The sequence below is a fragment of the Lithobates pipiens genome, unplaced genomic scaffold, assembly GCF_037356315.1.
Source record: "Lithobates pipiens isolate NorthernLeopardFrog02 unplaced genomic scaffold, aLitPip1_a1.2 Scaffold_25, whole genome shotgun sequence".
NCBI classification, from domain to species: domain Eukaryota; kingdom Metazoa; phylum Chordata; class Amphibia; order Anura; family Ranidae; genus Lithobates; species Lithobates pipiens.
The window spans coordinates 127147769-127173941 of record NW_027507787.1 but is presented as its reverse complement, the minus strand read 5'-3'; the positions used below and the strand labels follow the sequence as shown (position 1 = coordinate 127173941).

General features: G+C 43.4%; 1 protein-coding gene across 4 annotated transcripts in view; it reads right to left on the bottom strand.

The window, feature by feature from the left end:
• FUOM (fucose mutarotase) overlaps positions 1–26173 on the bottom strand; it is a 98998-nt gene that overhangs the window by 60923 nt on the left and 11902 nt on the right. For 2 of the 4 annotated variants that reach the window (XM_077454848.1, XM_077454850.1), the window contains exons 2-3: positions 21512–21580; positions 15220–15290 (exon numbers count right to left, since the gene is read on the bottom strand). The exons of 1 other annotated variant lie outside the window; for it this stretch is intronic. In XM_077454848.1, coding sequence (XP_077310974.1) covers positions 15220–15290; positions 21512–21580 — 140 coding nt within the window. The remainder of the gene's footprint in view (positions 1–15219; positions 15291–21511; positions 21581–26173) is intronic. One more of the 4 variants, XM_077454851.1, reaches the window with a different exon arrangement.

Here is a 26173-nt window from a genome sequence, read left to right as displayed (position 1 = left end):
TACCCCTTCCAATGCACCAGGTACTGTATTTACCCACGGAACCTACAGGAGTCAACAATGGACTGTACTGCTCTGACAGATAACATCTGACAACTGAGATAAAATCAGCCTGAATTTTGTGTCAAGGTGGGTGCTATAGATTAGCAGATAGCTGGTCTATTCGCAGCACAACTCTGCAAGTCTCTGCCTATGTGGAGGGGGGTGTGTGCGCCTTTCCTCCAATCAGCTGTCTCACAGTGTATAGCAAGTATCCACAACTACAGGGGAACCGGGAAGAGAAAATTCTAACAGGACATGCACTTTCTAAAAAGTATATAAAGCTGAAGACAGCAGATATACATGTAAAACGCATGTAGGGTAGATTTTTTTAATATCTGTGTATCATCTGAGGCTGTTCACTTCACTTCACTATATGAGGGTTAACATCCACTTTAAGTCTTAATGTGTGGTCACTTTGCTTTTTCCAACTCTGTCAACAAGGCCTAGTTAGACTTACCGGTGACGGTATTTCTAAGAGCCTTTCAGGACAACCTTGGAGAAAGTGCAGCGCCACCCATTTTCCAGGAAACACTCCGACATACTGGAAAACAAAGCACAGAAAACCACAAACAACCATGATAGACACTTAAACCACTTCTAAGATACAAAGGGAGGGAAATTGTCCTGAAAGGCTCTTAGAAATACCATCACCAGTTAGTCTAACTAGGCCTTTCTCAAATCGCCTTTCAGGACAACCTTGAAGAGGATAACCGAGAAACTTACCCAAGGTGGGACTACTGCCTGCAGTACTTTCCTGCCCAAGGTTTGATCTGCGACGGACAGTTAGTCCAACCTATGTCAGAGAAATGTTGAAGCCTTGCAAATTTGATCAGGCATAGCACCGGCCCTCTCGGCCCAGGAAACTGCCGTTGATCTTGTGGAATGAGCAGCAATACCTGAGGGGGGTATTTCTTCTTTAGCTTCATAGGCCTCCGTAATTGCCCATCTAAGCCAGTGTGCTCTTAGAAGCTTTCTCCCCTTTACGTGTGCCTGAGAAAATGACAAAAAGGGCATTTGATTTTCTGAACTCCTTGGTGATTAACAAAACGTGAAACAGGCATCTCCTTACATCCAGAGTGTGGAAAGCTTCTTCTCCTGTATTGGCAGGAGCTGAGGATAAAGTGGCCAAAACTATTTCCTGCGAACAATGAAAGGTTGAAGAAACTTTGGGCAGGAAAGCCGAATCTGTCTGAAGGATTACCCGGTCTGGAAAAACTTTAAGAAAAGGTTCTGTGACTGACAGGGCCTGAAGCTCGCCGACTTTTCTTGCGGACGTGATGGCAACTAGGAAGATTGTTTTCAGAACTACATTTTTTAAGGATGCTTCCTGTAAAGCCCCATACACACTATCAGTTTTTCTGCTGAGTTTTTCCTTCAGATTTACCAAAACCATATAATATGAGGTAAAACCTTAGGAGTTTCAATTTGTATGCAAATCAGGCAGGACCTTGCACTACATGGTTTTGGTAAATCTGAAGGAAAAACTCAGCAGAAAAACTAATAGTGTGGATGGGGATACCACGAAAGAACACATCTGTGGGGCGTGACCGGATGGAGAAGGAGGAGGCTGCGAACATGTGAGTGAGTGGGTGTCTCGCTCTCCCCTCCATGCCTGCAGTATACCGCAACGTGCAGCGTCTCACCCCGCTAACCTGCCGGTCTACATGCCTCTACCCGGACAGAGGATGGCCAGGAAAAACTGCGTTTAGCCGACCGGACGATCGGACACTTCCCCCTGTTTATCACCACGCCGTGCTGCAGTAATTGGGATTCGTAAAAGCGCTGACGGTGGTGGGTGGTATAATGAAGGGGATGGCTCCCTCTCTGACTGCCATGGAAACGCTGGATTGGGTCCCGGAGGAACGAGACTAGCAAGGGGAGGTGGAGAGCAACTCCTGGTATATGCAGTGGAGAGGTACAAGGGGAGAAGCACACAGGCAATCCCAAGGAACTGGTGAGAGTGAACTGTCAAGCAGGGTGGTGAGTGTGAATCATCTATGTGAACTGTGATTAAGATTACATACAGGAGAAGGAATATGGATAAGATCTATTAATTTCCACAGTATATATCCTGTAACTTAAGAACTCTCCGCTCACTGGAGTATTGAGAACTGTAAATTCTTTCTTTGGAGGGATTCTAATTTGATTTGAAGCGCCTGTTTGTATGCTCGGACATATCGGTTGAAGCAGGAGCTACCTGGATCTATTTGGAACTATAGAGGTCCCGGTATAGCTTAGAGTGTACCGTATAGAGTGCAAATCAAGTTGTGTGCGCTTTCCCACCCCTTGGTCTGTGTTTTTTTTCCTGCCCCCTGGCGTGAAAGCCTGGGTAATGTTCTTCCATTGCCTTAATTTTGAAACTAAAGAACCCTCTGCACATAAGTGTATTGAGAACTGTAAATCGTTTCTTTAAAGGGACTGTAACCTGTTTTAAAGTGCTTGTTTACCTAAACATACTGATTGGAGTCGGAGCTATTTGGATCCATTTGGAACTAGAGAGGTCTTGGTATAGCCCAGAACGTGCCTTATAAAGTCCAAATTACGTTGTGTGTGTTCCTTTATTTTTTGGCCCTTGCTTTTTTTTCCACCTTTTTGTGAGAGAGAAACCAAGTATACATATATAGTTTGGGAATATTATCTTGGAGCAAAAGTAAAGCTATCATGCCATCGCATCGTGCGACTAAAGCAAGTCAAGCAGCCGCAGCTGCAAAACTAGAAAAGTATGCTCATAATCCGGGTCAGGAGTCTAGTCAGACCTCCCCAAAGGGTCCACAACAAGGACAGCAAGCCCAAACTAATAGGCTATCAGGCGTTAAAGGCACCAGGAAAAGTCATGGGTCAAGCCTCCCCCCAACGGCTGTGGAGGAAAACGACGAAAGAGTAAACTCCCAGGGCCAGGTCAAAGATATGAGTTTAGAAGGGGCAAATGGGCCACTAGAGGAGGGACTACAGGGAAGTCTTGAACCAGATTCAGAGCCCGAGCCAACATTGAAAGAGGTTCTGGTGGCAGTCAACCTTTGTAGAGAGTCCCTGGGAGGAATGAGTACTCAACTTATCTCCATCCAAGAGGAATTATCGTACGCCAGACAGGATATCCAAGGGATCCAGGAAAGGACCACAGCCCTAGAGGATCGGGTGGGCCGGGTTGAAGATGACTTGGCCCCTTTGATACGGGAACTCAGGTTAATGCAAGAACAGTTAACTAAACAGGAAAACAAATTAGATGAAATGGAAAATAGGATGAGGAGGAAGAACATCCGGATCGTAGGTTTGCCAGAACTGTGCGAGGGTTCAGACCCTATAGCTTTCCTGGAGAAATGGTTTAGGGATATGTTTGGCCAGGATATTTTTTCATCACTGTTTACCATTGAAAGGGCACACAGGGTTCCCTCAAGACCCCCACAGATGGGCGCCCCCCCAAGACCATTTTTGGCCAAGTTACTGTTTTCTAAAGATAAAGAGCCTATCACCCGTAAAGCTAGGGAGAGGGGTAAGATTGTATATAATGGCTCTCGAGTATCGATTTTTCCGGACTTCTCTCCCGACCTTCAAAGAAAAAGAGCCAAATTTGGGGAAGTCAAAAGGAAACTCCGCCAAATAAACATGACTTATGCGTTATTATATCCAGCAAGATTACGGATAAACGCTCCTGAAGGGACTATAATATTTGACAACCCTGGGGGTGTGGAGGAGTGGTTGGAGACCCACCCCCGGAGATCTTAGTAGTGATGGTCTCTCGGGTCCGATTTGTCTTCTGCTCCCCCCCCCTCCTCCTTGTTTTGGAGGGGGGGGGAGAGGAATATAGGTTCATAAGTATTTTTTTCTTTGTCTGTTTATAAGTTTTTTTCTAGAGTTTTTGTTGTGGTGGAGGTGGGAAGAGGGCGATAATTGGTGAGAGGCTATTTGGAGTATGGGGGGGAGGGGGGAGGGGAGGGCGAGCTGAGGGAGGAGAGCTCCACGCATGTTACCCCTTGGGTTGGAGGAGTGGGCGGGGTGCTCCCCTCCTACATCAGCTGCTTGGGGTAATTTTTTCGTTTGGAAGTGTTTGGGGGGGAGGGGAGTAGGGGGGAAGGGGTGTGGGAAGGGAGTAGTGTATAAGGAAAAGATGCAGAGTGATTTACAGGCAAGGTGTGTATGGGAAGGTCACAGAAGGAGGCCCCAGGAGAAGCCTAAAGAGGCGATGGGAGAAGTGTGTGAGAAGGGGGAGGGGTATGGTGGGAGAGAAAGGGGACTAGGGTGTTTAAGGTATGGTTGGCAGGTGGGAGAAGTGTGGAAGAAGCATATCCGAGTGAGAAGAGCACTATATAGAGCACATTTATTTATAATGAAACAATGGGTAAAAGTTTATCACATAAAAAGGATCAACAAGGATGGGTTGCAAGCACAAATATTTATGAGGAAACAAAGGGTAAAAGTCTATCACATAAAAAGGAATAATAAAGATGAGTTACACAAATTAGTTTTCAGATATGGGTATTATAATTATTAATGAGTGAACGCACAGTGTTTAGGGGGAGAAGTCTTACCCTATATTCCTGGAATGTTAGAGGGATGGGTGACCCGAAGAAGAGGACTGCAGTCAAGTTGACCGCTAGGTCTCATGGAGCAATGCTTCTTTTTCTCCAGGAGACACATTTTACAAAAGCTACCACTACACAGCTGGGGTGGGAGGAATATCATATTCAATATCACTCGTGTTATACCTCCTTTTCCAGGGGGGTTAGTATTCTTATTAAAAGGGGGGGTTCATTTAATTGCTTTCAGGTGAAGATTGATGAGCAAGGGAGGTATATTTTTTTATATGGTAAATTAGAGGGAAAGTCCCTGATCTTGGCCAATGTTTACATACCACCACCTTCCACTATGGATATTCTGTATGACTTGGTTGAGTTTGTGCTGGACAAGCCGGAAGTCCCATTGATATTAATGGGGGATTTTAATATGGTTATTGACAAAATAATGGATAGATTCCCCAGTGGGAGGATTCAGCAAGGAGGCATAAGGGAGAGCTGCTTATCGCAGTTCATGGGAGAAATGGGTCTGAAGGACCTTTGGAGAATGCAGAACCCAAAGTCTCGCTCTTTCTCGTGCTTTTCCGCCACATATTCAACCTTGTCAAGGATAGACATGATTATGGGGAATGATGAAGCAGCGGCACTAGTAAACAAAATAAACTATATGCCAAGAAGCTTATCGGATCACTCAGCAATGAAGGCCCTCTTAGATATAGGGGAGAGAAACCAGCAAAGAGGATGGAGATTTAGCCCTGTATGGTTAGAGCTTATGAGAGATCCAAAGGAAGTGTTAAGCTTACTTAAAGAATATGTAAATTTGAATACAGGTTCGGCTTCGCCGGGGATAGTATGGGATGCATTAAAAGCCTATCTTCGAGGTCTTTTGATACAACAGATGGCTAAAATTAAAAAACAGTTTGGGGAAAGGGAAGATGCTGCTTCAGAGAGAGTGGTAAACTCAGAAATCCAGTATATAAAAAACCCAACACCAGAGAACCAGGGACAATTGCTAAAAGCGCAGCAGGAATATCGCCATATAATGCTAGAGAAGGCGGAAAATAAATTCATATTTCAGAAACTAGCATTTGGGGAAGGAGAAAGGGTAGGTCGGATGCTAGCAAGCTTGGTGAAAACAAATTCAACCCCGTCCATGGTATCAAGGATTAGTATGGCAGATGGTAGGATATCTACAAATAAAACTGATATTTTAGAGAGATTCAGAGCTTATTATGAGGATCTATATCAATCCAGCCAGGCCGAGATGAGGGAGGAAATGGACACATTTTTTGGTCCACTGGCAATACCTCATCTCTCTAAAGAAGACGGGGAAATACTAGATGGCCCTATAACGGTGGAAGAGATTCAATGTATAGTGAGGGAAATGGCAGGTCAGAAGGCTCCAGGCCCAGACGGCCTCCCGGTGGAGGTGTATCGCCATTTTGGCGAGGTGCTAATCCCGGAGCTCCTAAAAACTCTTAACTGGGCGATAGAAGTAGGAGAACTCCCGGCCTCAATGAGAGAATCAAATATAATAGTGCTACCAAAGGAAAACAGGGACCCCCTGGCTCCCTCATCATATAGACCTATCTCTCTGTTGAACCTGGATGTAAAGATCCTAGCCAAGGTTTTGGCAAGGAGATTGAACGGAGTGATAGGAAAAATTATTCATCCTGATCAATCAGGATTTATTCCTGGGAGATCCACGAGTATAAATATAAGACGGGTCTTTTGGAATCTCCAGATACCAGTGGACGGTGATGGCCAGAGAGCTGTCTTATCCTTAGACGCTGCTAAGGCTTTCGACTCGTTAGAGTGGAGCTATTTGTGGAGAGTTTTGAGGGAATATAGGGTGGGTCCGGTATTTATAAAATGGGTTAAAATGTTATATAGATCCCCGGAGGCAAGGATTAGAATAAATAATGAGAGCTGGGCCGGGATCCGACTGAAGAGAGGCACAAGGCAGGGTTGCCCCGTCTCCCCTCTTGTTTGCTATGGAGATCGAACCCCTGGCTATATCCCTGAGATCAAATATGAGGATAAAAGGCTTTAAGAGAGGGGAGGAAGAAGAAAAAGTATTATTATTTGCGGATGACCTCCTTCTGCTTCTTGGAGATGTCCAGCATTCAATAGGGGAAGTGATGTACAGAATAACTAATTTTGGACATCTTGCGGGCCTAAAAATAAATTGGGACAAATCCTGCATACTGCCTATAGACCCATTGGATAGCCCCCTACCGTGTGAAGCTGCACATATCCAGATAGTGAGTGAGATGAAATATCTGGGTATTTGTATTACTAAAGATCTTAAACAATATGTGGTAAACAACTTGACCCTATTGCTATTTAAATTTAAACAAAAAACTAATATATGGAAGAAACTACCTTTATCAGCAGCAGGTCGATGTAACCTTATTAAAATGATACTTCTGCCGCAACTTTTGTATGTTTTACACAATTCGCCAGTATGGATATACAAGGACTGGTTCTATAAGATGGACTCCATATTTAGAGAACTGATGTGGAAGGGGGGACAGGCACGCATAGGGTTAAAGACTCTGCAACTTCCAAGTAAAGGGGGGGGGGTCGCACTCCCACACCCATTTAACTACTTCCTAGCAGCTCAGTTACAGCATTTGGCAGGAGAGGAGGTGGGGGGGGGGGGGTTGGAAAAAGGGAACTCCCCTTGAACAACTGCTCAGAAGACCACTGGTAGTGGCATTAGAGGCAGGGATTGTTGTACGAGAGGTCCCTACTCTAGGGTTAATGACTAAGGTGTGGGAGATAACTAAAAGAATACAGGGATATAGGGGATTTACAGAATACTCCCCCCTATGGGCAAATAATAAGTTAGACGAGGTTCTAAAAATAGGACAAGTAAGGGAATGGGAAAGAAGGGGTATAAATTTTGTTCACCAAATTTATCAGAATGGCAAAATGAAGCAATTCCAAGAATTAAGGAATCAGTTTCTAATCCCGAAAAAGTCCTTTTTTAGATATTTGCAGATCAGGCATGCACTGGAAAAGCAGTTTGAGGGGGCAGCAATAGTATGGAGCGAGATGCCAGTAATTAAGGACCTACTCCGAGCAGAATCAGGGAAAGGATTCATATCTAAAGTGTATGCAGAGTTGTGTAAGGAATCCCAGGGGAAAAAACAGGGTCAAATAAATAGGAAAAAATGGGAGACGTATGTGGCTAACATTTTGGAAGATCAATGGGAGAGAATTCTTGAGGTGGCACCTTGGGTGTCCATTTCCCCATCTCAAAAGTTCTCACATTTACTCTTATTGTATAGAGCATATTATACCCCCAAGAGGATGGCCCAGTTTGGTAGAAGGAGTGATGCAGCTTGTCCTAGATGTGGAAGGATAGAAGGAGACATGATCCACATGTTCTGGAGATGTCCTAAGTTACATCGGTACTGGAGGGAGGTGGTGAGGATAGTTAGTCATGTCTTTGAGACGGTAATAGAAATAGAACCGGTGGGATGTGTACTGGGATGGATCAAGGGGAGTAGTGAACCTAAAGATGGCAACCTAGCAAAATGAAGGTGCTTTTTTCAAGCTAGAAAACTTATAGCTCAGAAATGGCAATCCTCTACACCTCCGAGTGGAGAGTGGGTGCAAAATATGAACAGAGTTATCCTTAAAGAAAGAGTAGCATATATAAGACAAGGAGGTATTAAAAAATTTGACAGGATATGGAAGGTATGGTGGGAGAAAATGAATGATGGTACTTTTTAATAAGAAGGAAGTATGAGGAGTGGGTATGTATGAGTGGGGAGGTGACGAATGTAGGAAATGGAAGGGTGGGATAGGGATATGTAAAAATGGTATTGTGTCCTTACCTTTTTTATGGAAAGGTTGTTTGTGATGTTTGTAATGAAAAAGAAATTAATAAAAGATATAAAGTTTAAACAAAAAAAAAAAATTGTGTGGATGGGGCTTTACAGGAAGCATCCTTAAAAAATGTAGTTCTGAAAAACTGATAGTGTGTATGGGGCTTAAGGGTTCGAACGGAGCCCCCATGAGACCCTGCCAAACAATAGATAAGTCCCAGCTGGGAAAAATTTTGACGGCCACGGGCCTATTGGGTGTTCCAGCGTAAAATGTTCTTTTTAAAAGTCAGCAGATACAAACACTGTAGCTGCTGACTTTTAATAAGGACACTTACCTGCCCAGGACGCCACCGATGTCAGCCCTGCCAAGGCCGATACGTCCCTCATATCATGTCCCGGCGCTGCTCACTAGGGAAAAAGGCAGTGGAGACTTGCGGCTTCACTGCCCGTTTTCTACTACGCATGCGCAAGTCGCACGGTGCTTTGTGAATGGGGCGCACTGTGTTCTGGAACACACCCGCAAGATCACAGTGGAGTAGAAGGGAAGAGGCAGATTAGGAAGACTGCCTAGCAATAGGGGGTTTCTGGCAAGTTAAAAAAAATATATTTTTTCAAATTGTTTTTTACATTTTTTTTAAGAATATTAATGCTATTTTTTTTTAGGGTGGCCCTCCACGTAAACTAAAACTTCTCTGGATAGAGTTTTTTCAAAATAAACTGAAAGAGCCACCACCTGGGTTTTTAGAGTGCTGGCTGCACAGTTTCCATTCCATCATGGAGAAATTCAAGGACCTGAAAGCTTTTAGAGGTACACCAGGAATTAAACTTCTTCCAGACCTTCAGGTATATGGTCTGAGTTACCTACTTTCTACTGCAGAGTAGGGTCTTTACTAGTTTATCAGATAACCCCTTGGATTTTAGGAGGTCTTCCTCAGAAGCCATGCGGTCAGGTGTAACCGGTCTACTTCCGGATGAATCACAGAGCCCTGTGTTAGAAGGTCCTTCCTGAGCGGCAGCCTCCAAGGAGGTTCTGTGGCCAAATTTTGTAGTGTTGCAAACCAAGGTCTTTTTGGCCAAAAGGGAGACTAGGATCATGTTTTTTTCTTCTCTGAATTTCCTTAGAGCCATTGGTATTAGAGGAAAGGGGGAAAGCATAGCACAGTTGATAATGCCATGGATGCGCTAGAGCATCTATGCCTATGGTTTGGTCTTCTTGGTGAAGAGAAAAGAATTTCTGAACCTTTGAATTCTGTTGACTGGCAAAAGGTCGCCCCCATGTTTTGGAGATCATCAAGACTTGTTGATTCAGGCTCCACTCTGCTTCTACCACCCTCCTCCTGCTGAGTAGGCCTGCTAGCAAATTCTGAGAACCCTTTAGGTGAACTGCCGAAAGAGATGCCACATTCTGTTCTGCTCAGGAAAGTAGTTGACTGGTTAGTTCCATTAGTGTTCTGCTCCTGGTTCCTCCTTGCTTGAGCATGTATGCTACAGCGGTAATATTATCTGAAAGGACACTGCTTGTTGAAAAGCTAGGAGACCGTGAGAGATAGCCTTTAGTTCTTGCCAGTTTGAAGACTTTCGGGCTTCTGTCTTGGACCAAACCCCCTGAGAAGTTAGGCCATCCAAGTGGGCTCCCCAACCCCAAGAATGTGAGTCTGTTGTTAGATGCTTGTCTAGTGGAAAGACCCAGAAGAGACCTTTCGTTGGTCCCTCCACCACCAGAGTGCTCGTTTTACTTTTGAGGCAAGTCTGATCTGTTTTTCCAACGAAACTTGATGTGACCATGTCTGTAAGATGTTCAACTGGAGTGGTCTGGGATGAAATCTGGCCCACTGTACAGCTGGAATCAATGCCGTGAGAAGTCATAATACTGCCATGGCCGATCGACCTGAAATTGAGATATTCATCTGAATCTGTTTTGCTGCAGAGAAGATCTTCTCCAACTTCGCTTGTGGTAGAAAAACTTTTTGGAGCACCGAGTTTATGGTATAGCTCAAAAACTTCTTGACGTGGTTGTAGATTTGATTTCTCTAGTTCTTGAGGTGTTTGTGATACCTGAAGATTTGCCACAACCTGTTCCCTGGAGTCCGCAAAAAACAAGAGGTTGTCCAGATATGGAACAACGGAAATTCCTCCTAACTTCAGAGGCCCCAGGGCTTCCTCCATTATTTTTATGAAAATCCTAGGGGAAAGATGAGAGTCCGAAAGACAGAGCTTTGAACTGAAAATGCCAAACCGATGACCACAGGTTGATGGCCAATCGAATGAAGCGTTGGGAAGCCTGAGCAATCAGGACGTGTAGGTAAGCATCCCTCAGATCTAGGGATGCCATGAATCAGTCTGGAGTCAACAGTTTTGTTATTCAATGGATTTTGTCCATGCGGAAATGTTTGTAACAAACTGATCTATTTAGGATCTTTAGGTTCAAAATCAATCAATACTTTCCCGATGGCTTCTTCACCAGAAAAATGTGGGAATAGAAGCCTCGGCCCTCCTGAAGTTTCGGGACCTGGACTATCACTTCTTGTTGAATCAGATCCTGTAATAGGTTCATCATTGTTGCAGCTTTGTTTTGATCCTTTGGAAGAGCTGAAACGTAAAATCTGGGGGGGGCCTTTGAAAACTCCAGACTGTATCCCTGAGAGATAACATTCCTTACGAACAGGCTTGAAGATGTTCTGTTCCATTGTAGGAGAAAGGCAGACAATCTTCCCCCTACTGGGACAAGATTGTCACTTGTTTTTGGGGAGCTGGTCTGGGGGAGATCTGAAGAGAACCCCTCCTCTACCCTTACCCTTTTGGGAGGCCCAATGGTTCTTGTTGTCTTCCCTATTCTTATGGAGCTGTTGAACAGCACGAAAATTATTTTTAGCTGTTTGTTTCTTTTTGGCAGGGAAAGCCTTTTTCTTGTCGGCTGTCCGATCTAAGATTGTTCCCAGGTCTGTACCAAAAAGAAGATCCCCGGGAAGGGTAAGCCACACTTAATTTTGGAGGCTGTGTCACCAAACCAAGTTTTTAGCCAGACAGCGCGTCTGGCTGAATTCACCAGAGCGGATGACCTAGCTGCCATCTTATTTGATTCAGCTAATGCATTGGCCATGTATTTCACTGCCTTCAGAATTAACGGAAAGGATTCCAAAGAATCTTTTCGTGGTGTCTACGTGGTTCTTCAGCTTATTCACCCAGAATTCCAGGTTCCTTGCAACAACTGTGGAAACCATAGCTGGTTTGAGGCTGGCTAAAGTGGAATCCCACTCCTTATTCAAAAAGGAGTCTGCCCTTTTATCCACTGCATCCTTTAGCACCCCCCCCCCCCCCCATGTCCTTGAATGGTAGATCTGTGCCACAGGACACTTGCGAAAAAGCGGCATCCCCCAGTGTTTTTTTATTCCACACTTCAGACTCCTTATCTTCATATGGAAACCGCCTCTTGAGGGTTTTGGAAAGGAAGGGGCCTCTTTCAGGGTCTTTCCATTCCTTCTTGACTATATCCAATAGAACTCTATGGACCGGAAACACACTGTGTTTGGGGTCATAAAGACCCTGGTACATTTTATCGTGGACCGACAGTTGTACCTTCTCCTCCTGAAAGTCGAGGGTCATGTAAATCGCTTTCAAAAGGTCGTCCACTTCTTCTAAAAACAGTTTGTACCTAGAGCCTCGGCTATTGCCTTCCTCTTCCTCATCGTCTGAATCCCTGAGGGAAGGAAGAGTACTTGCCCCCTCGTCCTCTGAGTCTATGACTTCTACGGGCCTAGAAGTAGATGCCCTGGGACTAGATGATGGTTTCAACACAGGCTGTCAGACCTTGGACCAGCAACAATTTGACTGAACTCAGTGAGTTTGTGAGTTCACGTACTGAGGAAAACAAGTCTCTATATTGCTGGGATGTTTCCTCTTCGACAAGATCTGCACATTGCTTTTTGCCAAGAGTCTCTGAGAGGGTTCTTGCATGAAGGGCATTTCCTCTGACTTGGTGGGTTTTTAGTTTTCCCTAAAAAAAAAAATCCTGAAAGGTGAGCGAAGACATTTCACTAAATGTGCTAAACACCTTCCTGACCTTTTAGTGCAAAGAACACAGACCACCACCAGCACAGGTAAGAGAGAGAGAGAGAGAGATGCCCCTCAGTGTTGAAACCAATCCACAGCAAAACCCCCACCATCAAACTGCAGGGTCCAAGAAAAGTAATCTCTGACCCTGCAGAAACAGACTCCCTACAGGGAGGAACACAAAAAAAAAAAAAAAAGAACAGTCACAACATAAGCTCAGACGCTGAGAACCTCCTGCTGGCCGCTGCTCCATTGAGCTTGGAGATGCTGGAGACTCCGGAACATCCCCCGCATGTACCAGAAGGGCGCTGGGATGGTCCCTGCACCCCAGGCAGAAAAAACACTAGAGGTAAACCCTTTCCCCTCCACCCTGGAGAAAGAGCAGCCCCCTGGTTCCAGCATACACTTCCACCATGGTGGAGGAAACACAATAACTGAGGCCATGGTGGAAGAGGAGGGATTTAAAGGCTGTATGTGTTTCCTGGAAAATGGGTGGAGCTGCGCTCTTTCCAAGGTTGTTCTGAAAGGCGATTTGAGAAAATTTAGACAAATTTTTCTAAAAACTTTCGGTACACCATTTGTATACAGAAACCTGTCCTGCTTCTGTGATTGGCTAATTGTTTTTCCCAAAAATTTGCACACAGGTGATAATGAATGGAAAAATAAACTGCGCTCAGATGAGAACAAAACATAAAATAATTTAAAATAAAGGCCACAGCTCTAAGTGGGATACACACACTCAAATCTACTAGAAAAAATTCTAAAATCTGCGCCGTAACCCCTATATACTACCTTCACAAATAATAAAAAATGAATAAATGTAAATGGATTATTATAGATCACGTTACATACAAAATAAATGAATGAAATAACAAATTATAATTCATCAACCTAAAAGGAAGGAGCAAACAAAGTTCATAAAAAGTCCTCTATCGCAATTCTTTCCAGGACACCACGGTGACGGCTTGCGCTCATAGATCAGCTAACCCCAATGAATGGCAGCGTTCACATAAACTTATCACTCGTTCAGCGATTTCAAATAGTGCTAAGAGTGGCTCCAAAGAGAAGAGGAAACCCTCATAGTATAACACTGCTTGGATAATTTATTTAAAACGTGAATATTACACTTACATTAACATCCATTCCAATAAAGCACAAAAAATAGAAAGCCGGCCGGCATTGGGGAGCCCGTCCTCCCCTTGTACAACGTGATGGCGTCACTGCGTGCCTTCCCAGACGCGTTTCGTCACAAATGACGTTGTCAATGCCCCATTGACAACGTCATTTCCAGACTCTTAGTCCCACACTGGGGTTTAGGGTGCCACAAAGTTCACAGGGATTCACCAATAAGCTTTTTAGTTGCCAGAGAGTTCACACTTGTTAACAGCATGTGAACCACTCCACTCTCCACCGTTTCCTTCCTGCTGCTTTCCAAGGCCGCGATTGCATGTGGTTTAACTCCTTCATGACCAGAGTCCCTGTAATCAGGGTTTGGAGGTTCTTTCCTCCAAAAACTCTCCTGGTGTCCTGTACATAAATACTGCTGTTGCAGGACTATAAAGAATGAGAGCATGTTGGCTGAATAGGAACTGACAAAGAAAATAGGACAGTCTTGTAGTGCTATAATGGTGCATATTTTTTAAACTAAATAGTTCACCTAGAGAGTAAATATTTTTTCAAAGCAGACAACTTTCACTTAATTTGAGAAGTTAGGTAACATTTCAGGATTTGGGCAATGGGAAGTATAACTCCAATCATACTGATGCATTAAGAGAGAGGGGACAAAACTATCTGAATGGGTCGAATAGCTTTGTACACTGCAGTAAAGTTTTGACCCTTTTATAAAACCATGCTATGTTCACCAAGGGAATACAGCAGCCTGTCTTTTATCAACTTCACCTTAACCAACCATTTTTCACTATTTTTAGAACTCTGGAAATGTTTTCAAACATTAGAAATGTGATAAAGTATATCCAATTAGAATTGTTGGTCGGAGATACTCGGAATGGGTCGGAGCCGTTCGGAAATACTCGGAATCACTCAGAAATACTCCGTTCCCGAGCCTTTCCGAGTTCAGTCGAGCTGTCCCTGAGTATTTCTGAGGTTCTCCGGCACCCCCACCTCTGGCCACATGCGGTATTGCATGTAATAAAAGTCAATGCAGAACAAATTATCTATTTACTAGATATTCCATTGACTTCTATGGGGAAACTCTCTTTGATATGCTATTGCCTTGGATTACAAGCATTCTCCTGGAATGTATTATGTTTGTAATCCAAGGTTCCACTGTAGCTATTTTTTTTTTTGCATGACCATATATAACCAGTGCAGTCTCTATATATTCCTCTATCCACAGGTTTGTGTGTTTTGTTTTCAATACTATTAAAAATTCTGCACTTTTTATTAAAAAGGTTAGCCGTGTTATCCTTTACAATTGTATGTGCTGGCATACTGGATTCCAAAGGTGGCATACAAACTTCAGTACAACACCATTAGGGATCATTTACACTTGCTTTAAAATGTGGCAATGGACACACTTTTTAAAGCACTCCGAATGCTAATCAAAGCACTTGCCCCTAAATATAATGGTAAACTTACAGTCATATTTACACAGTATGTTTCCTTTGTTTCAAAAATTATACCCCATGTCACTTTGTTGTGCAACAGGCATGAAAAGTTTTACTTTATTATAGTATTTTTTGCTGTTTTTGTATACATCTGCAAAACTTTAATAAAAATAATTTACCAAAATAGTTTAAAGGTTGCAGACTAGCACTTACAGGTTCAGGGACATATGTATCCATTGGGAAAAGTTGCAAAATGGCCTCCAAAAGTCTAGGGATTCCTAAACCTAGAAAATATACAGAGATCATGTGGTTTGTTATACTTATAGTTGTTTAATGACCAAACATTGCCTGGGTACACAATAAATATGTAATTCGGCCCTATTTTAATGGCATTCATTTGATCATCTTTTACTGCAGCTTACTTCAGATAATATGCCTAAATTTCATAGGGGTGGATTTACTAAAACTGGAGCGTGCAATATCTGGTGCAGCAGTTTTATTTTGTCAAAGCTTAATTGAACAAGCTGAAGTTAAAAGCTGATTGACTACCATGCCCAGTTGCACCAGATTTTTCACTCTCCAGTAAAGTACTCCAGTAAGTACTCTTTTAGTAAATCAACCCCGCTGTGATCTAACAAAAGTCCTCTAAGTAAGGTGTAGCTCTAGGTTTGTAAACCAACTGAACTGGCCAGGACTGAGGACATGCGAGATGTAAGAATGGGACTGTATTAGCAGATCTGTACATGTGCATTTGTGGGTAGGTAAGCCCATTAATTTATTAGGCTCCACTACCTACAAGAAATGTGGCAAATAAGTCATCAGCTCCCCTCTCTCCCCTACAACCACCACATGCTGCAGCAGCATACAGTTTGGCGCTCACGAAAATTAGTCACGGGTGCCGATGTCATTAAGAATAAATAGCTCCACTGCATGTCTGCTAAAGTACAGCACGCTCCCCCGTGGGTCGGAAATATGTGGGATCTTTTAGATTGTAAGCTCTTCTGAGCAGGGCCCTCTTAATCCTCTTGTATTTAATTGTATTGTAACTGTATTGTCTCCCTTTTATATTGTAAAGCGCTGCGTAAATTGCTGGCGCTATATAAATCCTGAATAATAATAATAAATAATAATTTTGAGTGGTTTCTCCAGATGCACAGATGGGAATCTAGCCTAAGAGGAGAGGGGGACTGTGATGTGAAGGATCCGAGTCATCACACAAACATGTGATGCAGACTACTACTGGAAGAAAATTTTATTTACTGGACCCACTGTGAATTTTAATTCAATGTCCCTTCTTTAGGCCATAGGCTTAAATGATGGGCTGTCTAATCCTCCTAGCAAAGGCAGAGCAAAAAGCAGAGAGCCTCCTGCGGGTAACTTCAAGAAGTATAAAAAGGAATTGTATTGCCTAAAAGGAGGCTATAGCCGAGAGCTAGGTTTGTACCATGTCCAGACAGTAGAGAGAAAAATTCCTTGGGATGTTTCAGAGCAATACATAGGGAGGGGAGCTCTCAAAACAACCTTGTCCTTGTGTAACACTAAGAAAGGCTCTTTGCTGGATAAGGCAGCTAACTCAGAAACCCTCTGCACAGAAGTGACAGCAATGAGAGAGGCCACCCTGCAAACTTGTCAAATAAAAGAAAATCCATAATAGGTTGGAAGAGATCCCAAAGAAGCATGTTAAGCTCCTACAGCATTACAGGAGATGTGTGCAATAAGAAGTGTATTAAACAGAATGGCCAAGGTTGAGATTGCCCTTTGATGACACTGAATGGCAAATGCTAATTTAAACCAGACTGAAGAAAAGGACAAGATGTGTCCTATGGCACACCAGGCCAAATAGGGTTTTCAGTTTCAATAGTAGACTTAGTGTAAATTCAATGTCCTAGCCCTCAAGAGGGTAGGGATAACCGCATTCATTAGGCCTTCTTAGGACCCAGGCTTCAACAACGTTAAAACCTAGGGACCATGAAGCAGGATGGAGGACTTTTTCCTTGAAACAGTTGGTACAGATGATTCAGAAGGACCCCCAGAGTGTCTGCCAGGAAGTCTGAGTACCACATCCTCCTGGACCAGTTCAGTGCAACGAGAATCACTGGAATGCCCTGCATCTCAATCCTGCAGAGCACATGAAGGAGATGCTCACCAGAGCATCAACTGCAAAGGCCCAAAGATCCACGTCTGGTGTAAAGGGTTTGGAACACCTCTATATAGAGAACACCCCCCTGGATCCAAACTGAGAAAGTACACCTGACAATTTTTCACACCTGTGATAGGAAAGACAGATGGGGCTAGAACATGTAGTTCTGCCCAAGAGAGGATCAAGTCATTTGAGCAGCCTTGGCAATCTCCGACCAGATTCTTGTCAGGTGAACTCACAAATGAGGGGTCTACTGTTGAAATGAAAACTGTATTTCTCTGAGTTTCAGGATATTGTTGGAAATAGAGGCCAAAGAAACCTCTGCATATGGACATAGAACAGGCTCGTCCTGGAGACATGGCAAAGAGTACCCACCAAGCGTCCCATACAGCAGCATATGACCACGGGTAAAAGTTGGTGGTGACCAGAGGGATCTATTAAAATGGTGGTAATGAGCAAAGACCTTGCAAAGTGGCAGGACTGCAGAGGGAGAAATTCCTTAAAGGCTAAGTTCAACTTTGTTCACTTTTTTTTTTTCTGAATTACAGCGCCCCTATGTGCCAATATAGCATTAATGTACTTATTTTGCAAAAAGAAAACAGCTTTCCATTTATTCTACAAACGCTTACCTCACTGTTTAAAAACCCTGCTCCATTATGTCTGCCTTATTTCTTGGACAGACTTTAGGTCATGACACAAGAAGGGGTTGACCAGCTGAGGGTAAAATGCAGGGGGGTGTGCTAATAAGATCAGCTGGTCAACTCCTTCCTGTGTCATAACCATAACCTGTGGCAGAAGTAATCAAGCAGTGTTTTTAAACAGCTATAAAGAGAGTGTGTGGCGAGGAGAACCAATCAGAGGCATCTCCTCACAGGGGAACATTTAGGAATGTAATCAGGGCACTGATCATCAGTGCCCTGATTACAATAGTAAAAAAAAGTAGGGCTGAAACAACTAATTGATTAAATCGACAACTAATCGACTATGAAATTCATCGATTACTATTTTCATAATCGATTAATCGGCCAGTAACATAATGGGGTTAAAAAAACTAAAATGAATAATCACTACTGTAAATATTACTGTCACAGTTCTACAGTAAAAAAAATGAACCCCTTTTTCCTACTATAAAGGGCTAATTGGTTTTTGTTTTTTTAACCCGATTATGTTACTAAACATCTTAGCCCTTGTACACACGGTCGGGCATTCCGACAACAAAATCCCTTGGATTTTGTTCGAAACTGGTGTTGCATACACACGGTCGGACGAAGTTGTCGGAAAATCCGATCATACGTAACGTGACGATGTTATTTAGTTACGACAGGACTATGTTCAGGCTAGTAGCCAATAGCTTTGGTCTAGGAATTTGATCTGAGCATGCGCGGCACTTTGTCCGATCGAAATTCTCTACAAACGATCGGGCAAAGTCCGTTCGGATCATGTTGTCGGAAAATTTTACAGCCCAGCTCTAAAACTTTGTCAGATATTCCGACGGAAACAGTCCGATGGAGCCCACACAAGGTCGGATTATCCGACAACATGGCCTGATCAGACATTTTCCGTCGGAATGTCCGACTGCATGTACAAGGGCTTAGACCTGGTTCACACCTATGTGTTCATTGGTGCTTTTTTCAGAAATGCACTACAGTTCATTTACATGGTTTCCTATGGGACACGTTCACATCTGAAAGGGTCAGGGACATTTAACGCAAAATGGTGCTTTATTGGATCAATATACTTCAATGGAGAAGCTGCAGAAAAGCATGTAATGCGTTTATGCAGCAATGTGTTTTTTAATCTGCCCAAAAAAAAGCAAAAATGCAAATTGCAGTAAAATCACGTGCGCAAAAATCAAAATGTACAGCAAAAAAGCACTGCAGAAACAGATCAAAAGCAAACTGCATAGGTGTGTAACGAGCCTTATGCTGACCATATGGATCAATTTTCAGATGAGAATATTCAGACGAAAAATCTTTGTACATTCGCTGAATGAAAGAATTTTGTTTGAAATTTTCACTTGTTTTTAAAATGAATGTAATTTCTGAACGAAAACCACATACACTGTCTGAAAATTCCTTTGACTCAGAAGTTTTCTATTATTTCCAAATTTTCCCATCACTGTGGTTGAAAATGAACGTCAATTTGAACCACTTTTTTTTTCTTTAAAGGTTATTAACCGATTTATCGATTAATCTGAACAATAATCGGCCAACTAATCGATCATGAAAATAATCGTTAGTTGCAGCCCTAAAAAAAAAGTGTAAAAAAGTGCCTACCAATGCCAACGATCAGTGCCCCCCACTGCCCAAAAGTGCCAATCAGTGGCCATTAGTGATGCCAGTCAATGCCGCCTATCAGTGCTGCCCATCAATGCCCATCAGTGTCGCCCATCAGTGCCACCCATCAATGCACAGTGTCCATCAGTACCGCCAACAGTGCCACCTATCAGTGCCCACCAGTGCTGCCTATTAGTGCCCACTAATGTCATGTATTAGTGCCCAGCAGTGCTGCCTAACAGTGCCCATCAGTGCCACCTAACAGTGCTCATCAGTGCTGCCTAACAGTGCTCATCAGTGCCCATAAGTGCAGCATATTAGTGCCTCCTCATCAGTGCCACCTAATCAGTGCCAGTAAGAGCCGCCTCATCAGTGCCACCTCATCAATGCCCACCAGTTCAGCCTATCAGTGCCCATCAGTGCCGCCTCATCAGCGCACATCAGTGAAGGCAAAAAATTACTTAGTTACAAAATGTACTGACAGAAAAAAAAGTGAAAAACATTTTTTTTTTCAAAATTTTATTTGTAAAAAATAAAAAAAAACAGCAATGATTAAATATTACCAAAAGAAAGCTCCATTTGAGTGACGAAAATGATAAAAATTTTGTTTGGGTTTAGTGTAGCATGGCAATTGTCAATCAAAATGTGACAACGCTGAAAGCTGAAAAATGGCTTGAGCAGGAAGGGGATGAAAGTGCCCTGTAGGCAAGTGGTTAAAGAGGTGTTAAAGAGGACCTTTTGTTTACTTGGTCCTTGAACACAGGATTATACTCCATAGGAATCATTAGCATGTGGGTAATATGAGAGATGGCAGGATCCACGACAGAGACTGTATTTTTGCATGAAGCAAAAAATTTGGAGCAGCAAACAGCTTTCCAAGGTGAAGCTAGTCATCATATAAGATGGGCTCTAAAACAAAGTGGACTTGGAGGGTATTAGCAGGCTTGAGCAACTGTAGGAACCCCATTGTAGGAGACCCTGAGTTGAGCAGATTAAGGCTGCTGTAATGCTAAAGAAGAGCGTACAGCATCAAAAAGGGTAGCAATGGTATCCTTAAAGTGGATATAAACCCCATTCATGAAATCTAACCTGGGCACATATATCTGTAGTGTTTACTTATCTCTCTCCAAAGCAATAAATCCCATGTCCTCTGTTATCAGCATGATAACTTCTGACAAGTTCTCCAACACAGGAGATAAAAGCAGCTGAAATTTTGTGTCAGGTAGGGTGCTATAAATAAATTAGCAGAAAGCTTGTCTATTCACAGCACAGCTCTGCAGGTTTCTTCATTCTTCTGCCAAGGTAGAGAGGGGGTGTGTGCCTTTCCTCCAAACAGCTTACACACAGTGTATGCCAAGACTGCCCTATCACTGGCTGCTGAAACAAAAAGAAACATTTCTAACAAATGCACTTTCTAAAGAATATAGAAAGCTGAAGACAGCAGATATACATGTAAAACTTATGTAGGGAGATTTGTTTCATCTCTGTGTATCATGTGAGGCTGTTCACTTCGCTGGGTATATGTAAGGGTTTAAAGCTTGGATAAGATTTCAATAGAAGGTGATCTGACTCCTCAGTGTCCATATGGATACTCCAGGCTCCATGCACCTCTGCATGACAAATACCTTTTCCTGTCCCAAATTAATGTACCTGTTTCCAACAGGTACATGAATTTTGGGCATGCACCAATGTTTGTCATGTGTAGGCTCAACGTATTCTAAAGAGTGATAATCTCTTAATGAATTCCCTAGTATGCTTTTTTTTTTTTTCCAGAGATTGCTTTTTTTAAACATTCTGCTAAAGCTTTGTGTAGCAGTACTGCTTGGACCATATAAGAACCGGATACACTCTAAATGCTTGTCCAAAAAAAAAAAAAAAAAAGTTTTATGGACTGTACTCATCTATGTTGTTTCAAGCGCTTTCATATGGCTGCATTCACCTTAAGAATGGTGGAAGAGTTTAATAAAAAAAGCTAAAGCTTACATTTAAAAAAAAATCACAGACTCTTAACATAATATGCTCAACACCAAACAGATGTGCATATTAAGTAAATATAAATCACCAAGAAATGGGTAAACTTAAAATTTACCATCTGCTCGAATAAGTTCTGGTCCAGAACGGCTTATTGAGGACACTGGGAAATTGGCATCTGCAAGAACTGAGAAAGAAATGTAAGGATCACAAAAGCATTGAAAATGATTGGTGTCTATCTAATATATTTACAGTATCTCACAAAAGTGAGTACACCCCTCACATTTATGTAAATATTTTATTCTATCTTTTTATGTGACAACGCTGAAGAAATGACACTTTGCTATAATGTAAAGTAGTAAGTGTACAGCTTGTATAACAGTGTCAATTGTCTGTCCCCTCAAAATAACTCAACCCACAGCCATTCATGTCTAAACCGCTGGGAACAAAAGTGAGTACACCACTAAGTGAAAATGTCAATGTTTTGTGTGGCCACCATTATTTTCCAGCACTGCCTTAACCCTCTTAGGCATGGAGTTCACCAGAGCTTCACAGGTTGCCACTTGAGTCCTCATTCATGATGACATTGTGTAGCTGGTGGATGTTAGAGACCTTGCGCTCCTCCACCTTCCATTTGAAAATGCCCTACAGATGCTCAATAGGGTTTAGGTCTGGAGACATGCTTGGTCAGTCCATCAACTTTACCCTCAGCTTTTTTAACAAGGCAGTGGTTGTCTTGGACATATGTTTGGGGTTGTTATGTTGGAATACGGCCCAGTCTCTGAAGGCAGGGGGATCATGCTATGCTTCAGTATCTCACAGTACATCTTGGAATTCATGGTTCCCTCAATGAACTGTAGCTCCCCAGTGCCGGAAGCACTCATGCAGCCCCAGACCATGACACTCCCACCACCATGCTTGACTGTAGGCAAGACACACTTGTCTTTGTACTCTTCACCTGGTTGCCACCACACACGCTTGTCACCATCTGAACCAAATATGTTTATCTTGATCGCATCAGACCACATGAGATGGTTCCAGTAACCCATGTCCTTAGTCTGCTTGTCTTCAGCAAACTGTTTGCAGGCTTTCTTGTGCACTTAAGTGGCTTGCTTCTGGGATGACAGCCATGCAGCCCAATTTTATGCACTGTGTGACATATGGTCTGAGCACTGACAGGCTGACCCCCCCCCCCCCCCCCCACACACACACACCTTCAACCTCTGCAGAAATGCTGACAGCACTCATACGTCTATTTCCCAAAGACAACCTCTGGATATGACGCTGAGCATGTGCACTCAACTTGGCGAGGCCTGTTCTGAGTGGAACCTGTCCTGTTAAACAACTGTATGGTCTTGGCCACCAGCTCAGCTTCGGGATCTTGGCAATCTTCTTATAGCCTAGGCCATCTTTATGTAGAGCAACTTTTTTTCAGATCCTCAGAGTTCTTTGCCATGAGGTGCCATGTTGAACTTCCAGTGACAAGTATGAGAGAGTGAGAGCAATAACACCAAATTTAATACACCTGCTCCCCATTCACACCCGAGACCTTGTAACACTAACGAGTCACATGAATCCAGGGAGGGAAAATGGCCAATTTGGACATTTTCACTTAGGGGTGTACTCACTTTTGTTGACAACGGTTTAGACATTAATGGCTGTGTGTTCAGTTATTTTGAGGGGCCGGCAAATTTACACCGTTATACAAGCTGTGCACTCACTACTTTACATTGTAGCAAAGTGTTTTCAGTGTTGTCACATGAAAAGATATAATAAAATATTTACAAAAATGTGAGGGGTGTACTCACTTTTGTGAGTGTGTGTATGTATGTACAGTATCTCACAAAAGTGAGTACACCCCTCACACTTCTGTAAACCTGGTTTGTAGTTCCCCCGCTCGCCCCCCTCACTTCTCCTGTCAGCAGAAATTGAACAGGAGAAGCGCTGCCCTGCTTTCTGCCCACTCCGATTCCCTCCCCATTGGCCACGGCAGAGGGTCAATAAGAACACACGGGGGTGGGCATCATGGGAAATGTAGTCCCAGAAGATTGGTGGCCCCAGTGTGTCCACAAACAGCAGGCTACGGTCCCCCAGCATGCATGCACTCTTGGGGGGGGGGGGACCTGGAAACCGGCAAACTGCAGATTGCTACAGGAGAAGAGAAAAAGGAGGACTGTGCTGGGGGAGGGCAGATAGAGCCATGCTGTACACACACCAAAGAGGGAGCCACGCTGTAACCGCACCACCAAAGAGAGAGCCACGCTGTACCCGCACCACCAAAGAGAGAGCCACGCTGTACCCGCACCACCAGAGAGGGAGCCACGCTGTACGCACACCACAAGAGAAGCCACGCTGTAACCACACTAGCAGAGAGAGAACCACGCTGTACCCGCACCACCAGAGGGGGGGCCACACTGTACCCGCACCACCAAAAAGGGAGAAAGAGCCACTGCCAGGGTAGCCATGCTACACTACTGACTAGAGTCAGCCTGGGCAACCCAGAGTGAGCAAACATCCAGCCAGAGGGATTACTGATGCGGTTTTGCTGTGGCTGGTAAGTGGGCCTGTTGGCCATTATCCACTACTGTTCCTACGGACTGAGCCATGCCTAACCTGCTATTCTGTAAGGCTTATTGACCGCTACAACATCCCTCTCTGTCCTCTTCTCGCAATGTCCGTCTTTCCTCCTCCCGTGGCGTCCCTCTCTGTGCTCCTTGACAGGGCGGGTCTTAAAAAGGAAGGGATGTGGCCTTGAAAGGAAGGGGTGGTTCATATTTAAAATAGGGGGTGCACGAGTTAAGTCAGGCCTAAGGCAGCACAAACCCTAAATACACCACTGAGTATACCACTAAGTGAAAAATGTCCAAATCGGGACCAATTAGCAATTTCCCTCCCCGATGTCATGTGACTTGTTAGTGTTGCAAGGTCCCAGGTGTTAATGGGGAGCAGGTGTGTTAAATTTGGTGTTATTGATCTCAATCTCATACTGATCACTGGAAGTTCAAAATGGCACCTGATGGCAAAGAACTCTGAGGATCTGAAAAAAATTTATTGTTGCTATACATAAAGATGGCCTCTATGTGTGTGTATTTTATATATATATATATATATATATATATACACACACACACACACATACTAGAGGTCGACCGATATATCGGCCGATATTTGCAGTTTTTTGATTAATCGGCATCGGCCGATTGAGCTGATAAAAAGGCCGATTTAGAACAGCACGACTTGGAAATGACTTCTGTAATAGAAGTCAGTGCAAGTTGCCTGAGTCTTCATAGAAGCACTGGTTTCCTCTCTGGGCAGTCTGCCAAGAAAAGAGCAAAAAGATACAATGTTTACACTTAACTCAACTCTGTGTGTAGAGTTCTCAGTTTAACCATTTAAAGACTAAATCTTTTCTGACACTTGTTGCTTATAAGTAAAAGTCCTGTATTTTCTGCCAGAAAATCACTTAGACCCCCAAAAAATTATATATATTTTTTAGCAGAGATCCTAGGGAATAAAATAGCGGTTGTTGCAACATTTTATGTCACACGGCATTTGCGCAGAGGTCTTTCAAATGCATTTTTTTTGGGGGAAAAAAATACACTAAATGATTAAAAAAAAAAAAACTAACAGTAAAGTTAGCCCATTTTGTTTTTCGACCAAAAGTTTTGACTACCTGTTTTTATTTTATAGGCTGCTTTCACACTGGAGCGGGCAGGAGTTGATGGTAAAATGCTGCTAGTTTTAGCAGCACTTTACCATCATTTTAGCGGTGCTATTCGGCTGCTAGTGGCACGCATATAACCCAGCTAGCGGCCGAAGAAGAGGTTAAATGCGCCCGTGAAGCACCACTGCCAAATCACATTGCATGCGCGTCGGCAGTGGTGCCCCTTAATATCAATGGGCAGGAGTGGTGGAGGAGTGGTATACACCACTCCAAACGTGCTGCTTGCAGGACTTTTTTTTTTTTTTTTTTTTTTTTTTTTAACATCCTGCCAGCGCCTCGCCTCAGTGTGAAAGCACTCTGTCTTTCACACAGACTGCAGGGGAGCTGTTTTGCAGGCACTTTACAGGCGCTATTTTTAGCCCAAAAGCACCTAAAAAAACGCCCCAGTGGGAAAGGTGTCTGTTGGGTTTTATGAGATGAAGGGGGATAAAAAAAAAACCGTCCTAACATATTGGCCGAAAAAAAAAAAAAATCGGCATCATATATCGGCCATCGGCCACAATGATTTCTAAATATCGGCATCGGCCAGAGAAAAACCCATATCGGTCGACCTCTAACATATACACACACATACACACACTCTTTTATGCAACATAGAGACCATCATTGTCTTGCTGGTGTTATATTAGTAAACCAAGTAATGCTGTTAGGGACATTAGGGAGCAGACTTGATGAGGAACTTGTCTCTCTTTATCCCGAGTCCACCTACGTCCACCCAGTTTCCAAACTACTTGGCTGCCATGTTTTCTGTGCAACAGCTGCTTCAGAGGGAGGGACCTCGTCTGAACTGAGAAAGGGATGTCCATAATATGGACAGTCCAGTCTCAGTGCATCTTCACACGCAGTGCTTGCCCCAAATTCATGTACCTGTGTTCAACAGGTACAAAAATCTGTCACCTACACTGACATTTGTGGAGTGAAGCCATAATGGAATTCTAAACAGTGTTGTATATACCCTTGACTGCTAAGAAGCATAGGCTCATTATTGACCAACTAATAAACCAATACCTTACCCCCCCCCCCCCCCCAAAAAAAAAGACACAGAAGTTGATTAAG